Source organism: Chinchilla lanigera, unplaced genomic scaffold (genome assembly GCF_000276665.1).
Source record: "Chinchilla lanigera isolate Chin_1 unplaced genomic scaffold, ChiLan1.0 scaffold00044, whole genome shotgun sequence".
Lineage (NCBI taxonomy): Eukaryota > Metazoa > Chordata > Mammalia > Rodentia > Chinchillidae > Chinchilla > Chinchilla lanigera.
In genome coordinates, this window is record NW_004955445.1 from 4,464,747 (window position 1) to 4,481,225 (window position 16,479).

Below are 16,479 nucleotides of genomic sequence, written 5' to 3' on the forward strand. Positions count from 1 at the left end.
ACACACACACACACAAGATAGGTAAGATAATTGTACTAATTTCTATTGGTTTATTGAAAGGAACAGTGAATGCCTAATTGATCAATTTTGCATGCCTATATCTTATAATCTGGGCAACTACTTTGAAGATAACAATATGCAACGTAACAACCATTATTAATTTCCTATCATCTTGTTCTGAAATTCTGTATTATTGTTTTTATTGTTCATTTTTATTCTTTTTAAAATAAAGAAAAAGAAGTAATGCAGTTTATTGTATTGTCTCCCTACTGTTATAGGAAGCTGAGTTAGATAGAAATATTATACGCAGCCAGACAGGGCCAGGCCCTCGAAGGAACCAGTATGGAAGACAAGCTACCTTGCAAATGGAGATGTATTTGCTATGGGCCAGACCTCAAGACAAAGGACTAAACAAATGCACCCATATTCCTCCCTAGGTATGAACATCAGGGATTGATATTCTAAACAGGCAGTGATCACCTTGAAAAAGCCAGGAAGAGTCACTAGCCCAACCCCCTACAGGAAAAGCCCCTGTTCTGTACTCATGCCCGCTTGCTATGTGACTCGCTTCCCCATTTGACCCCAGTTTACTAAATTTTTCCTGAACTATTATACTTGTAATCTTATTGACTGACCATAGTTTTGTCCCACCTCATGCCCACCTTGTGATTTCCCATTTTACCGCCTATCTTGGACCCAACCCCCTCCGTGGTTTTGTTCTATAAAGTCCCTAGGAAGGGCAAGGTCCTCAGCAACCCACTCGGGCCCCCTTCTGTCCCTCTCTGGACAGAAGCTTTCTTTCCCTCGATAAATATATTCTGCTCTTAACCTCCGTTGTTCCTAAAATTCATTCTTCGATTTTAGAGAACACGAACTCAACCCAGATATCGTTCAGGTTGGGAGTTTCTTTCCCCTGTATCACTAGTGTAAGAAACTGAAAGAGTAAAATCTACAATAGATATTGTGAAAGGACAAGAAACTGCCCAAAAGGAAAGAACACCTGGGATGGGGGAAAGGAGAAAAGAAGGAAAGGAAAAGAAAAAAAAGCATATGCATGTATGTATATATAAATATATATATATATATATATGTGCATGCTAAGATAATTATACTACTAAGTTTTTTTAGTTTATTGAAGGGAATGGTTTGTGCTCATGTTGTTTGATCAATCTTGCCTGCCTGTATCTTATAATCTGAGCAACTTCTTTGAAGATAACAATAGGCAATATAATAACCACTGTTAATTTCCTATCATCTTGTTCTGAAATTCTGTATCATTGTTTCTATTGCTTTCTTTCCTCTTTAAAAGAAAAAAGAAAAAAGTAATGCGGAGGGTTTGCTTTTTTCCTTTTGTCTTCATTTACAATCTGTTTTTGTTAACTGTGATTACATGTAATGGAGACAACTCTCTGTCGCTAGTACGGCCTCTCAACTGTGACACTGCCCTTCCTGTGGCTCCTTATTTTCTCTCTCATTTTTTTGGAGACTTATTTTACTAAAGACTAGAGACCAGCCCTGAGAAAGCTTTTTGTCCTAATTGTTTTTCTGCCCTTGCTGTAGTGAGGATTTGGGAGATAGAAGCATGCCTCTAGATAAAGTTCCTATGCACAGAGAGCTGCTGCTGAATGGGCTTTCCATGCCAGAGGAAGAGGCACGCTCCTGTCTCCTCCCTGAGAAATAACGCCTAGAGAGGCTCTTACCAAGAACCTGGTGTTCTTAATGAAAATGGACAGAAATATTAGTCCTTTGAGGTGGAGTCAATACCGAACAAATGATTTCACTGAACAAAAAGCAGTTTAGGGACTCAGAGTCCTATAGGCTGTGACCCCAAATATGGTGGCCTCTTGGGGTACCAGCCAAAGAGTTCTTTTCAGCTCCTTGTGGAAAGCCTTACTTCCTGTTTGCAATGGACGAACCCTGGCCAGGGCCATTCTCACGTGGGACCAGAAGAACATGGAAGGAGGGGAATGGTCCACTGTACTCCATAAGATCACGGGGACATTTTCTCTTCTTTCGGGTCACCCCTCACACTCAATGCACTGTGCTGTTGGCAGTGGCAGCTCATCCAGGGTGAATCTGTACACACTGCAAGGTTCCCCACTTCATTGTTTCACTAACTCCCTCTGTTGATCCTTTCCCTGTGGCTAGCAGCTTCCAGTCTCTCTCTCTCTCCCTCTCCCTCTCTCTCTCTCTCTTTCTCTCCTGAATTTCCTGACCCAGAAGGTTCTTCAAAAGTTTTCCATCTCTCTAGGGCAGTGAGAACTCCCCCATTCCTGCGGCCATTCAGTGATTGGCTCACAACTGTCTCTCATTAACTTCCTTGCTCATTCATCTGGTCTGACCTGATCAATTGGACAGTGGCCTCAGTGCTATAGGGGTCCCAGTGCCATGGCTGGACCCAGAGTAAAGCTGGTCTTCAGTTTTGTGGGTCAGAAATCTTCTGGGTTTGGGGAATGCCTCCAAAGAAGCATGCTTTTTGTGTGTCCTCTTAGTTCTGTCACCCTAAGAAGTATCTTTTGGGTGGAAATAACATCTCCACAGGGCTCACACTGGGTCTTGTGTTTTCTAGTCCCTCTGACTCACCCCTGGGCTATGTTCTTAAGAACTGGTGTAGATGTGATCCTCAGATTCTCAAGAAGAAATGTCTCGTTTCTCTGTCCACTACTGCCGGGCTTCAGTGTGGGCTGCAAGATCAGGAATTTTTGTCCCTGCTGCAACATACACCTTTCTAAATCTTTTTACAGTCAGCTATCCTTGACTCCCAATTTTTTCATTGATGCCTTTTCTCCCTTCTGACTCTTGTTGGTGTAACTTACTGCAAGAGATCTCTGCTGTGATTCACCTAAAAAATTCTATGACCTGCCCTATCAAAGTTCTGACTAGGGTATTTACAATTATAAACTTAACATTACAAAAAAATCATTATAATTCAGCATGGCAAATATGTCTAACAGTGCACTCTGATTAAATATAATGTTTCATGTGTTCTATATGTTTCCTTGTCTGTTCCATTGATCTGTTTTGATAACTGCTTAAAGTACCTACAGCTGCTTCATTAAAGGGGTTTTGGGTTTTTTTTTTTTGCTTATATCAATTTCATTTTTCTTTTCATTTTTTACTCCTCTAAACTTCTGGTTCTGTTGGGAATTTCCATGAAAAACTGGTTGTACAGGTTTGCTAGGGCAGCCAAACTCACTTAAAACATTACAGGATAGAGGCTGGTGGGCTTGGGCCTCACATGGAACTTACAGGAACAAATCTTAAGCAGTAACACAAGGATTATCTATGAGTAGGTTAATGTGTGTGTTTCTATGTGCTAACTTTCAGGATTATGTTCTGTTTAAGTTGGCTTACAGATAAATGAACAGTGATGATAGCACAAATGCTTTTGTTCACACAGCTTCACACTGGCCTAATTTAAATGGGTTTGGTGAGATAAGAGTTGGACATGTTTTTGTCCAGACAGTCAGGATAATATTAGCTCTCCAGAAAAAATTCCTGACTGCAGGACCCTATACTCACCCATTCCAGCAGGAAGAAGCTAGGTGGAGATTTTTGCCCATCTTCCTTAACAGCAATTAGGGATACTTCTTCAAAGGGTTGGGGATGTAAAAGACAATTTAGTTAGTTAGCTTGTAAGTAGGCAGTCAATAAGGGATGGGCCTACAACAAAGTCAGCTGGATACTAAGAAATAGCACATATAGAGTTAAGAGCTAATTCAGGCCACACAGCTAGTTAAACTTTAAAATATAAAAGCAAACATAAGAAAAAAAGATAAAAAGTTAGGAGGATGGGAAAATGAGAACCTTTCTCCCAGGAAAGAAATTTCTTAGGCAGAATATGCTAAGTTAATGATACAACTCGTCTCTACCTCTGGGTTGGAGGAGGAGGACATTAAAGATGCAAAATAACTGGTTTCCTTTGAACTTGGCCAGATAAGTAGATGGTTTTTTAAAGCTCTACATTACAAAGCCTCTCACTCTGTGCCTAACCATATAAAACCAGGAAAAAGAAAATGCTCCAGCAAATCACTTGAATCTCCTCCTGTGTACCTGTGGAGGACCACCAGGAAGGCTCTCCTTGAAAGAAAAGCATTTGTGTCTATTTTAGCTAAACCAGGCCCTGACTCCATATATTGATATGTACAGAGCTGGGTAGGATATTTCTTTATCCCCTCAATTAGCTTTAAGTAATGCAAATGGGTCTAGCCTGAGGTACTGATGTGTAACCTTTAAAGCAATGCAACAGGTCAGTAATGTCCTGCCCATAGCTTCCAACTAGTATGCATGAGCTAGCCCATGCTGTCTGCTGGGACTGAACCTCAAGAAAGAGGCCATGATGTCTCAGGTCATGAAGACCACACAACAAAGCTGAAGGACTGACCTCAAAACACAAGATACTTCCTCAAGTTCTATTACGCACATTACTCTTTCTGCACACCTCTCTCTCTCTGAATATTTGTTATGGTTTGTGTTTGAATGTCCCTCCAAAGCCTCATGCAGTTGTGGGGCTGACTTTTAGAGTTTATGATTGATTCGTGGTCCAATGTTGGGATTATAGATGTGACTGCTACACCCATCCTGGGGCGGACAGTCTGCATACAATATAAGGGAGGGAAAGAGGCTGCTCTCTTTGCTCCTCCCTTTTGCTCTTGCTGCTTCTGCTGTCTTCCACTGCCATGAACTGTTGCCCTCTGCCATGTGCCACCCTGCCTTGGAGCCAGCCGAGTACGGATTGAAACCTCCACAGACTGTGAGCTAAATAAACCTTTCCTTCCTTCATTTTGGGCCTCCAGTATTTTGTCTCAACAATGAGAGAAAAGCAACAGAGAGAATATTGCAGAGGTGCTATCTCTCCTCCTACGTAGCCCAGCTTCCAGCACTCAATACTTCCCACCATTCTCACAGCCCCTCATCCCCGAGCCACTCCCCTCTTCACGAATTAACAAACCCAGGTTTGGCCCTGGGTCAAGGCTTTTATTCTGATTAGCCATTGTTCTGACTGGACTTAAGAACCCCTTGGCTCCCCACATCTACAGATATGTGTTTATGTTTTTATTCTACCCCATGGATTGCACTGGAAGTGAAAGTTTGGAATTACTTATTGGAATCACAATAACTTTTCCCTGGGATTACAAACGTGGACCTGCAACAAGGTTCCGAGGGCTTTCTAGAGATACCCACCAGGAGCTACTCTTCTTGTATTTCCAATAAACCCTTCTCCTTTAACCTTCTTTCTGTCTGCACTTTCATTTTCCAACTTTGTGAGACAATGGGCTTAGCTTGTGCAAGGACAGCTGATTTACTAATACACAGAACAAAATCATGGCAAATTTAAAGAAAGATTCTGTTTCTCATCTGCATCTATCCTGCCTCCATGAACAGTTTAGTCTGTCCTTCATGCCTATTATTAAATGCAGGATAATACCATTTAACTTCTTTTAACTTCTAAGGAATTCATGCTGAACATTTTGTGACTTAATTTAGTTAATTTAACTTTAGCTGAGTAAGGATGGCACAGTGCCCCACATGTAGGTTCTGGAGCCTATTGTTACCTGGTTTAAATCTTAGTTCTATCATTTCTTAGCTATGTGTCCAGACTTCAAGCTCTATACATATGGACTGATAATGCCCCCAAGAGCAGGGTCATACGTAACTGCAAGTCTAGACTCATTGCTTCACACATGGTAAATTCTCAACGAATGTCAGATATCTCAGCAGCAGCATGCAGCTAACTCTCATTCATATTAAATTCTGCCTAGGCAAAAATTTCTCCAAGATGCTCTTGACTTTTGTAAGAACATTTGTACAGCCCTAAAAATTTACCTATTGACTTTTTACACCAACGTACATTTTTAAAAAATCATTACCTCATCATGCATTTTTCCATTTAGAGTGGAAGGGCCCTTCAAACACCCCCATCAGTTCCACAAGCTTTCTGCCAGAAATTCAACTTCTGTTTCCATTTCTTTAAACATAATTACGTAGCCATGGTTTTAAAAAAATCAGATGGAAGAGACAGACATTAAGTGATGTATAAATGTCCTTTTCTAGACTCTCCCACCAGTCTTATTCTCCCAAAGTGGCCAACATTAACATGTACATTTCTATCTTGCCAGAAGTTAATTTTCTGTGCTTATAAAATATGTGTGAGTCAGGATGAAGGTGTTGTGTGGCTTCTTCTTCATTCATGTACTTTATCTACCTTTGATACTGCTATACATAGCTTCCTTTTTCACAGTCATTGCTACAAACAAGTTTCCTCCATTTCTCTTTAACTATGTCGTATGACTCCTGTCATATCATGTGCTGTAACCAGTCCCCTTTTGCAGGACATTTTAACCTCTTTGTAGTTGTTTCCACTATTACCAATAAGCTCCCTAAGGATGGGAACTTCATTTCCTTCAGAGTCATTTCTTCAGCATCTTGTGTAAGGAAAAGTCCGAAGGAAATCTTTCCCTGAGTTGCAACCTCTACCCACATTCTTCTGTGCCCTGTAATTATGAACCGCACTAAATCTGTTAACTGTACAAAACATCCCAGATCAAGGGGCATGCAGCCCCCCAAATAGCAAAACTTGCACAAACAGGAGATGAACTAGGGACCACAGATTCAAAGGGCAGACCATGAGAATACCAGGTCCTTAACTTTCTTAACTTTCCCTTATAAACTCTTCCTCTGGAAGAGAGCTGCGTATGGCATTTTGGGACCAAGCCCCTCTCAGGTCATTATCTTAAATAAAGCCTGTCCTCACTGCAAGTTTTTCTTTCTTCCTCCTTTTTTTTCTTAGACCTTTTATACTGTCTACCGGATAAAATGGGATCAGCAAAGACATGTCAAAAGCGAAATATGAGAATAAAGAAATGACTCCTATCAACACAGTCTATCTTCACGTCTGCTGCAATCTTGAGAGCAAATTCCTAGAAATACAACTGCTGGGCAAAAGGATGCATAAATTTAATTTTGGAAAATAAGAACAAACTGTATTCCAAAGACACTCCCACAAATTGAACTCATACAGCTATGTTTTCCCATGTTTGGGGAGGTATCCACTTGAACTTCTTATCTAAACTTTAAGCTTCTTTAAAAAAGCAAAAGATTTTGCATGCTTTGCTGTACATTGTCCAGAAGGCCGACCACACTGCTTTGTAAGTAATGGGAAAATATTCCATAGAAGTTTTTGAATAATTAATATGACAGGATATAAAAAGGGTTTAATTTGGGAGGGGATTTTTAAAGACTGATCATTTTTTTAAGCAGTAAAGTTAACCCAATTAACCTGAGTCCATAAATAGAAGTAAAATCTTTGTGTTGGGGGCAAGGAGAGGACCAGGAGCATGTGGAACTGCAAGAAAAGTGCTTAGACATCTAAAACCTCTCCATGCAAGGGTCTAGTTCAGAGTTTCAATAGCAATGAAAACAATTCTATGTTTTCTATGATGCCCTCTCTATTTTTTAAAAAGTCTACCACATTGCTTTTAAAATTAGGTTGACAATAATTTATTCGGTTGCAAGAATTGTGGAGGAATACCACTGGAAAGCTAGAAGGTCCTAAGCAAATTTTACTTGGGAAATCCAATTTGGAAGTAAATCAATCCATGAAATAAACAAAAAGGCATGAAAGGACAGCTCAGATTAGCTCTCAAGCTTGTGTGATTAGGGAGAAGAATTTGCCCTGGGGCTCTCACTCTCAGTGAAGCCCACTCTACAACCCCGAAAAGAGTCTGCTAAATTGCAGGCATTCTCCACCCTGAGGCTCTTGCCTTGATGGAAATTCTAAAAATGATAGGCCTACTGGTGGAATGAAGGACATCCCACACACTGCCACTCCTTGTTCCATAATTAGACTTTGTTATAGACACTGATCTCAGAGGTGGCAAAAATAGCCGGCAGCTCAAGGGAGGACCCGAGCTGTCCACGGGCTCTGCTGCTTCATCAGCAAGGCAGCTGGCAGCTGAAGTCCTTCCCCAGTACTCCAGGGCCACCTTCCCCTTCCTTCACACTCCCCTCCCCGAGAATAATAACTGTACTGAATCTGAAGTAGGAGAGTTAGGGAGGAATTATAAGGTATAAGATCACATTCTGGTGCCAAAGCTACTCAAAGAAATGACATCGCTTTTAACAGTTTTTTTAGATGTAAGTTGACAGGTCGTTATGGCTTATGTCTAGATGGCCCCTGAAGCCTCATGCAGGCATAGGAGGGGCTTTTTCAGAGGTGGCTGAATCTGGAATGTGTGACACTGGGGTTGTTTCATGGTGCAATGCTAGGATCAAGGGCACTAGGATTAACAGCGTGAGTGATACCCAACCTAAGTAGCCTGATAAAATATAACAGAGAGTTGTGGTCACCCTTGTTTGCTTTGCTACCTTCTGCCACCATGAACTGTCACCCCTCTGCCATATGCCACCTGACCTTGGAGCCAGCTGAGTATGAACTGAAACCTCCACAAACTGCAAGCCAAATAAACCTTCACCCTTTAACTTTGGGTGTCAGGCATTTTGTCTCAGCAACAAGAAAAGTAACTAAGACACACAAGTGTTTCTGAGATGATGTGCTCTGATATCTGGGGTTATTTGAAAATTCTAAAAAACTCAGTGGGGACAGAAGGGGTTCAACACCTGTCAAGAAGTAATGAGGCATGGTGGCCACAGTGAAGTGTTAAGGAACCAGACAAAACCATCTTGCTTTCCTAGCTCCATCAGTAATGTGATCTATGGCAGCAAGTGACTTCCACACTCTGGGCATCCCTTTGCTCCTCTGTGTAACAGGGGTCAGTGATTCCTATCAGGTCAAGGATCATGAGTAAAATATCCTCCTCCACTCTAGGCTGCCCCAGAGCCAGTATTTAACATTGTCCTTTTGCACACAAGTGAACATAGTGAGGCCCTCAGTCACTAATTTTGAATGAATACATGATTGAGAATGAATCACTTACTATGGTGATGAATGAAGCTGGGCAACATAATTGATATATAACAGGAGGCTGAATAAATTCAGCAGCTGCCATTACAAGAGCTGGGCAGAGTAGATAAATGGTGTTATTAGCAAACACTATAAAGTAGGAAATTATTTAAAAAGTAGAATTTAAAAGACTAAATAAGTATTGTAGGGGAAGATACAAAGGTGGTCCTGTAATCTCCTTCCCATCCCCAGGTCCTTTCCCTTGAGTGAAGGCAGGAATTTTGACTCAGTGTAATTGATCAAATATGCTGGGGAGGTGATTATGCTACAGGAGCTCATGAACGCCATCATGCAAGGAGACCCTCTTTGTGCCTTCGATAACATCAGTGGCTGCCTTGGGGAGACTCATGCAGCAAGAAGCTGGCCAAAACCTTGCTGGCAAGAAACTGAGTTCCTGCAGTCCTACAACCACAAGGAATTAAGTTCCATCCATAACAATATGGCCTTGGAAGTGGATCCTTCTCTACTTTAACCTTGAGATGAGACTGTAGTTCCAACTGAACCCTGTGTTGCAGCTTTGTGAAAACCTGCAGCAGTGGGCCCTGTGGAGCCAAGCCACCTCTCCCAATCTACCCACACTATGAGATGACACATATGTCTTACAGGCTGGGGCATAGCTCAGTTGTAAAGCACTTTCATAGCATGCATAAAGCCTTGGGTTCCATCTCCAGCAAACAAAAGTCAATCTGTATGTGTTACTTTCTGGCACACAATTGTTTTTTGTTTTTGTTTTTGTTTTTTACAATTGTTGATACTCCGTTATCCAGCAACAGAGAACTCAGACACGTCCTAGTACAGATAAGACACACCTTGCCCATAGCGTTCATAACAAGTTCCCAGAGGAAGATCTGAGTGTACAGTAGAGTGAAAGGCTGAGGGGAACTCAGGACCCCCTCTGTTTGCAGAGGGCAGACTTTGCTGGAATTGTCCAGTGATTGCCGTGGTGGAATGTGATGTCAGTGTCACCAGATTTTTTTCACTTCTTCAAGAAAATATAGAAATCTGACTTGCACAAAAGTTCATAGCTTTCAAGTGCTGGTCACTAATTTGGTGCTTTTGAGCTAATCTGCCAAGCAAGAAATCCTGTCTAAGACCTTAACTCTGACACACAGGGTCAAGCAGGAGTTACTCCGTGACCCTATTTCAACTCAGGGCACCTGTGCTTTTAACTGTTGGTCTTGGGTCTTCAGTCTAGGTCACTGAGAGGGTTGGAGAACTTGACAAAAAGTCCTCAAAATGTCTGTTTCAGAGTAAAAAAAAACCAGTGTATCTTATTTTATTATTGTTAATGTTAGTATTGTATTATTTTCCCATGGCTATTATGACAAATTGCCACAAATTGGTGGTTTAAAACAAAACAAATATATTATCCTATAGGTCTAGAGGCTATAATTCTCAAATCAATGCTACCAAGTCAAAGTCAAAGGACTGCGGGGGTTGGTTCCTTTTGGAGGTTGTGAAGGAGAATCACGCCCCTGCCCGTTATAACCTTGAGAACCCATGATAATCCTTTGGCCCAGAGCCCCTCTTCTATCCCCAGAACTGCAGTGTGTCCTCTAACTCTCCCTATCCCTCTGCTTCAGTCAGCACCTTGCCCCTCTGTCTGGCTCTTACATTCTCTCTTACGAGGGTGTTTGTGGTAACACTAGACCGCCCTGGGTAATCCAGGATACTCTTCCCATCACACCATCTGATCCCTCCCTTGATCCCATTTGCCAAGTCCCTTTTCCCATTAAGATACTTACGATTCACTGTTTCAAGGATTAAAACATGAACATCTTGGGAAAGCAACTGCTCAGCCTACCGTAGCTGCTGTCCCTGTTGCCCAACCAACAGCCTCATCTCTGTGGATTTTGAGACTCAGGGACGTCCACAGGGATTGCCCAGTTACTTGAGGCCTCTAACCTCAAATGGTGTGGGTCCCCCAGAACAGCATTCTGTCCACAGATGCAGTCTTGGGATTTTACAATAGTGGCCATGACCAGCAAGTTAGGGGTTCTTCATAATGAGGCCAGGGCAAAGGTGAATTTTCCCAGCCTTCTTCCATTATAACCTTGGCTTCTTCAATGAAGCCAGCTAGCAGGGCACAAGATAAGTCAAAGGAGAGAATATAGCTGGATCTGCACGGCCCCATTCATGCACTGCAGTGTGGGCATGCAGAGCTGTCTTCATTTGCTCCATTTTATCATGGTGTCTCCTCCCCTAAGCAGGCACTGATTAAAATACATTGATTTTAAGCTTCTCACACTCTGCAGTTTGACTTCCTTGAGATTAACATCCCATTTGTGAAGCTTACTCATTTCATCTTAAACAGAATGCTGTTGCTCTAAAATCACATTCATTTTACAGAACTCATGAAGCATACAGCAAATTAAGAGCAAATGACATTATTTTCTGGTTAAATTTGCAAAGGGATGATCTGAATGAATTACTCATATTCCCGATTAATTTTAGTGGAAATAATGAGGAGGTTGTAGGGGAAAAACATGTGCTTACAGAACCTGCCTTTCAAGCACAATTTATGCTAATTACAGCTTCACAAATAAGGTAATCTTAGAAAAACTTCTTTAGGAGCTTAAACGCATCTAATGGGATAGCTACGCAATTCTCATTTAATGATATGTAAGTTTTAATTGACTTGAATTCTACTTTACAGCGCTCTCTCTCTGTCTCTGTCTCTGCCTGTCTCTCTCTCTGTCTCTCTCTCTGTCTCTCTGTCTCTCCATCTCTCTGTGTCTCTCTCTCTCTCTCTTTGTCTCACCCTCTCTCTCCATCATTAATTGACTTACTTGCTTTATCCAGAATTGGTAAGTATATGAGGAAATGGATAACAAGAGTCCATTAGTTCAACAAGAAACTGTTTTCAGAAGGTCATTAGGAAAGAAAAATTAAATTCTTAAAACCACGGACAGCTTATGAACCAAGAATTAGTTTTGAGAATTTAACCTAAATAAATAATCATCGATGCATACAGATTGAGCAGGAAGCTGAAATACTGCTTTAAAATCCAAGGAACATCCATGCACTGTAATACTACATAACCACAAAATAGATATATCTGTTTAATGAGGATGAAGTACGTAGATACAGTAGAATGTGTTTTTTACCAAAAGCTAGTTATAAACAGTGTGTTCAGTCCAATTCTATTTCTATATCCACATGTCCATAAAATTCTGGAAGCTACCATACATAATCAAAAATCAGCAATGGGCATACCCCGTGTGCCAAGAATCTGGGTGACTTGCCTTGCTCCAGCTGTGCTGTGTTGTCTGCCATTTTCTGGTGATGCACAGTAAATATGACTGCTGTTGTTTTTTATGGTGGTTTCTGATTCTCTAAATACTATCCAATTATATCATTTTCTATTCCTTCTCAATCTCCTCTTCAAGTTTGCTTTACTTAGACACACACACACACACACACACACACACACACAGAGGAGGGGAACAAACAAGTAAAGAGGAAAATGGATGTAGCTATTTTTGGATAATCATCAGCTACAGGCAATTTCATCAGTCATTGCTACGATCAGTCTGGATCAATTAATGTGCTATTAATATCACTAATGATGATCTGATTGTTAGTAGCAATAATGATGATAGCTACTCTCACTGAAACTGTTCACATGATGGATTGTGCTGACCATATGACAAGCATATCTGAGACCTTAAAAGAAAACTCGAAGGTAAATACTGTCGCCTTCCTCATTTTACAAAGGAAAACCTGGAGCTCGGGGACACTGAGAGCTTTGTTCTCCTCCCAAGGCTAGAGTGTTTCTGAGTTGATGTTGGAACTAGGTCCCTGATGGCACTGACCTTTATCTCTGCACTATCTGTGTCTACTTACATACTGGGAAGATTAACCAAGATTTTCCAAAAACAGAAAAATAGCAGAAGGAGAAAAATTGTAAGAAATTGGCTTCTGTAATTATGAAGGCTGACAATTCACAAGATCTTCAGTCCTAAGACTGACAGCCTAAGATTCAGGAGAGGTAAAGGTGTAAATAGGAGTCTGACTTAGAAGGCAAGAGAAGATAACATCTTAGTGCAAGACCATAAAGCAGTGGGACAGAATTCTCCCTTACCTGCCTTTTGTTGGATAATGGTCTGCAGCCAATTGGATACGGCTCACCTTTGCATGCAGGGCAAGTTGCTGTGCTCAGTCTAACAATTTAAATATTACCTCACCCAGAAATACCCTCAAAGCTGCACCAGAATAATCTTTAACCAGGTATATGGGCAACCCTTGTCCCACACATGTGGAGTATCCCAAGCTCTTAATTCACCCCAGGTCTCCCCAGAACACTGGTCATCATCACTTCCAAAATCATTTACAAGTGCAGCTCTAGATTCTCATGCATGCTTAGTTGGCTACTGTGGCCAGCATTTTCTCCTTCCTTTGCCACTGTGAGCCAGCCAGCCCTCCAGGCACACGTGGACAACTGCCTGTTCTGGTGGCACAGTCAGGCAAAATAAATAAATAAACACGCAAACAAACAAATAATCAAATCCTGGGTGGAGTCAAAAGTAGCTCAATGAGTCAAAAATTTCATGAATGAGAAAATTATATGATATGTGAATTCCAGCATCTATGAATAATATTTATCTTTTGGGACACAGGTTTTCCCATTTCACTGCATTTTTCTGCAGCCATTTCTGTGCCACAGTGGCAGGGAAGCGGCGGTCAGAGAGTCCACGAGGACTGACACATTTACTATCCGACCCTTTACAGGAAGTTCTGATGACCCTTGCTCCACAACCCCAGCCTGCAGCATGCACAAATCCTTTGAGAATTATCTGGAGCTGCTTTGGGAAAGGTCACATTACTGGCATGCTTTGCTTCCCTCTTTAAGTCCAACTATCCCATAGGTTTAGATCATAAGCATTGTATGTGAACTATCTTAACCTTACTATCCTAATCTTACTTATCCTAATCTTACTATCTTAATATCCTAATCAAACTATCCTAATCTTACTTGTCCTAATCTTCCTATCTTCCTATCCTTATCCTTATCCTAATCCTAATCTTACTATCTTCCCTAATCTACTTGTGGTTTTATCTCCTTCCAAACATGAAGCTCTGTGTAGATGTTTGCAAGTATGAATACGTAATTTGCTTTAACTGTGTGCATTCATTTAAGACTTCATTAATTTACCCTCCTTTACTAACAAAGTAAGGAAATTCTGGGTGCAACCTATAGTATCTAGCACTGTGTCACAGCATAGCTGTCCGGAGGGCCTACTGTGCGTGTTCACATGTTCCTGGCATCTTTATGCACTGAGCAATGCATGTGTAGCATGTCAGGTTTTCTTTGGTGTGCAGAATGCTGCTATTTCAACTGTGATTCACTGCCAACAGCTGGCAACTGCATAGTACTAAACAGACTCAAATCTTTAGCTTCCCTTGAGAAATCCAGAGGTCTATCCCTACAGAACCCACAATCTCCTCACCGCAGCTGACTGGTATTGGCATTTTGATATTTCATTCCAGTTTACCTTAACCCTCTTTTCTTATTTTTCTTCTCTCTGCAGCCTCTGACAGCATTTGAAATGATAACTTTTTTTTTTTTTCTTTTTTTGTCTTTTTGAGACAGGTCTCACTATGCAGTTCAGGCTGGTCTTGAACTCACTGTGTAGCCCAGGCTGGTCTTGAACTCACTTTGTAGCCCAGGCTGGTCTCAAACGCCAAATGATCCTCCTGCCTCAGCCTCCCGAGTGCTGGGTTTACAGGTGTACACCATCACACCTGGCTACTGATAACTTCTGATACATATATTTATATGTCCATCTGAGATAACCCACTGTGTCTATCGATGACATACACGCCCAAACTGATTTTTAATATAAATATACACATACAATAACTTAATCACAAAGCAGATGAATAAAAGAATGAATGATGAGAACAGATTTTTTTTTTTTAACCAACTTACCACTTAGGGAATTCCTAGGATGGAATTTAATCCATGCGATACACTATTGAGCTGCAGATGTAAAGCACCTGCTTAACTAATGCTGGTCATGTAGTCCAACACAAAAATTCCCAGATTGCACTCTACAGCGGTATATGCTGGGTTAGGAGGGAGAAATTCCAAACGTACCATTGAATTTTTCACGCTTTGGAGCAAACGCTCATGCTGCTCCGCTATGGCCAAAGCGGCAGAGTGAACTTTCTGATAGATGGCCTCCCCATCTCGGGTTTGAAAGATAAACAGCCCTTCACCAGTCTCACACATCCTGTGAAGACAAAAAACAAGAGGCTTCTGAAAACCCAGGTCCCAGGGGTTCAATGTGCTAAGATCTCACACCCATGTGACTTTTTAAAATAAGATAAGGATTCTTGTTCGCATTTGCTAAACAAAGTTAACTCGAATCAAAACACTCAAAGGATCCAACTATTATAAATATGCACAAAGAACTAGTCACTCAAGGCTGAGACAGAATTCTGCGTGTTGTGTTTTTGTTTTTATCCCCCGGCAAAGCACAAGATGAGGAAAAGAGCCATTTCTTGACTCTTAGTATAATCCCTCTACGCCACTTTTACTCCCAGGCAGGAAAAGGGTGGGCAACTGCATCCCTCATCCTAGTCTGCGGACAATTTATCAGAAACCATGCCGGTCAGCTCCAGATAGAAGTTGAATTCTTCAGCTCTTCCATTCCATTCTCTTTTCTGCCACAGGCAAGATTCTTTCATTGTTAAAATCCTACATGAAATTATTTTTCCAGGTTCCACCCAACTTGATGGATTAAGTGCAGCCTTTTTTTTCTCATGAGCATGGTTGCACTGAATTACAATGTGGAACATAAGGGACATTCTTTAAAGGAAGCTGGGTAGATTTGATAGCTGACTTCAGGTATGGCAAAGAAGGTCCCCCTATAAGCCAGACCATGAAAAACTGGCAACAAATTTCATTGCTAAGACTGCCACACACTTAAGCCAAAACAAAACGACTGCTTTTTAATTCAATGTATATTGCTATATTAGCATTTATGGGCCAGGGATGTAGCTCAGAGGCATAAGCACTTGCCTGGCAAGCCTGAGGTCATGAGTTCGATTCCCAGTACCAAAAAAAAACCCAAATAAATAAACAAATAAATAAAAACATTTATATACACATATGCACACTAAAATGTAATGACAATATTTTTAAAGAACTTGGACAAAATCATACACAGGGACATTGAAAAAAACTTTGACTTTGGTGGGTACTTATGGCCACAGTAGAAAAGAGAAGGGTGGTTTTGTGTTTGTTTTAAAGGATCTAATTGCTTGAATCCTCTTCCTTCTTCTTCCGGAATCTTGGCAAACACTGAGCACTGGCTTTACTGACCATTGTGCTCACATCTTAAAAACTGCTGAACACAACATGGAAACGAAGCAAATATTCTCATCAAACCACTGTTCAATTTTTTAAATCTACATCAATACATGCAATTAACGTAAAACAAGGAAGCTTTGCCGCAATCTAGTTTTTCAGTCCAATCAACACAGTATCATATGTTTGTGCGGCAGTTTTC

The 16,479-nt window shown here is 41.1% G+C and overlaps 1 protein-coding gene across 2 annotated transcripts in view; it reads right to left on the minus strand.

Annotated features, from left to right (window-relative positions):
• Positions 1 to 16,479, minus strand: part of Dok5 (docking protein 5) — a 162,320-nt gene that overhangs the window by 25,448 nt on the left and 120,393 nt on the right. For both annotated transcript variants that reach the window (XM_005392280.2, XM_013518227.1), the window contains exon 6: positions 15,063 to 15,198. In XM_005392280.2, coding sequence (XP_005392337.1) covers positions 15,063 to 15,198 — 136 coding nt within the window. The remainder of the gene's footprint in view (positions 1 to 15,062; positions 15,199 to 16,479) is intronic.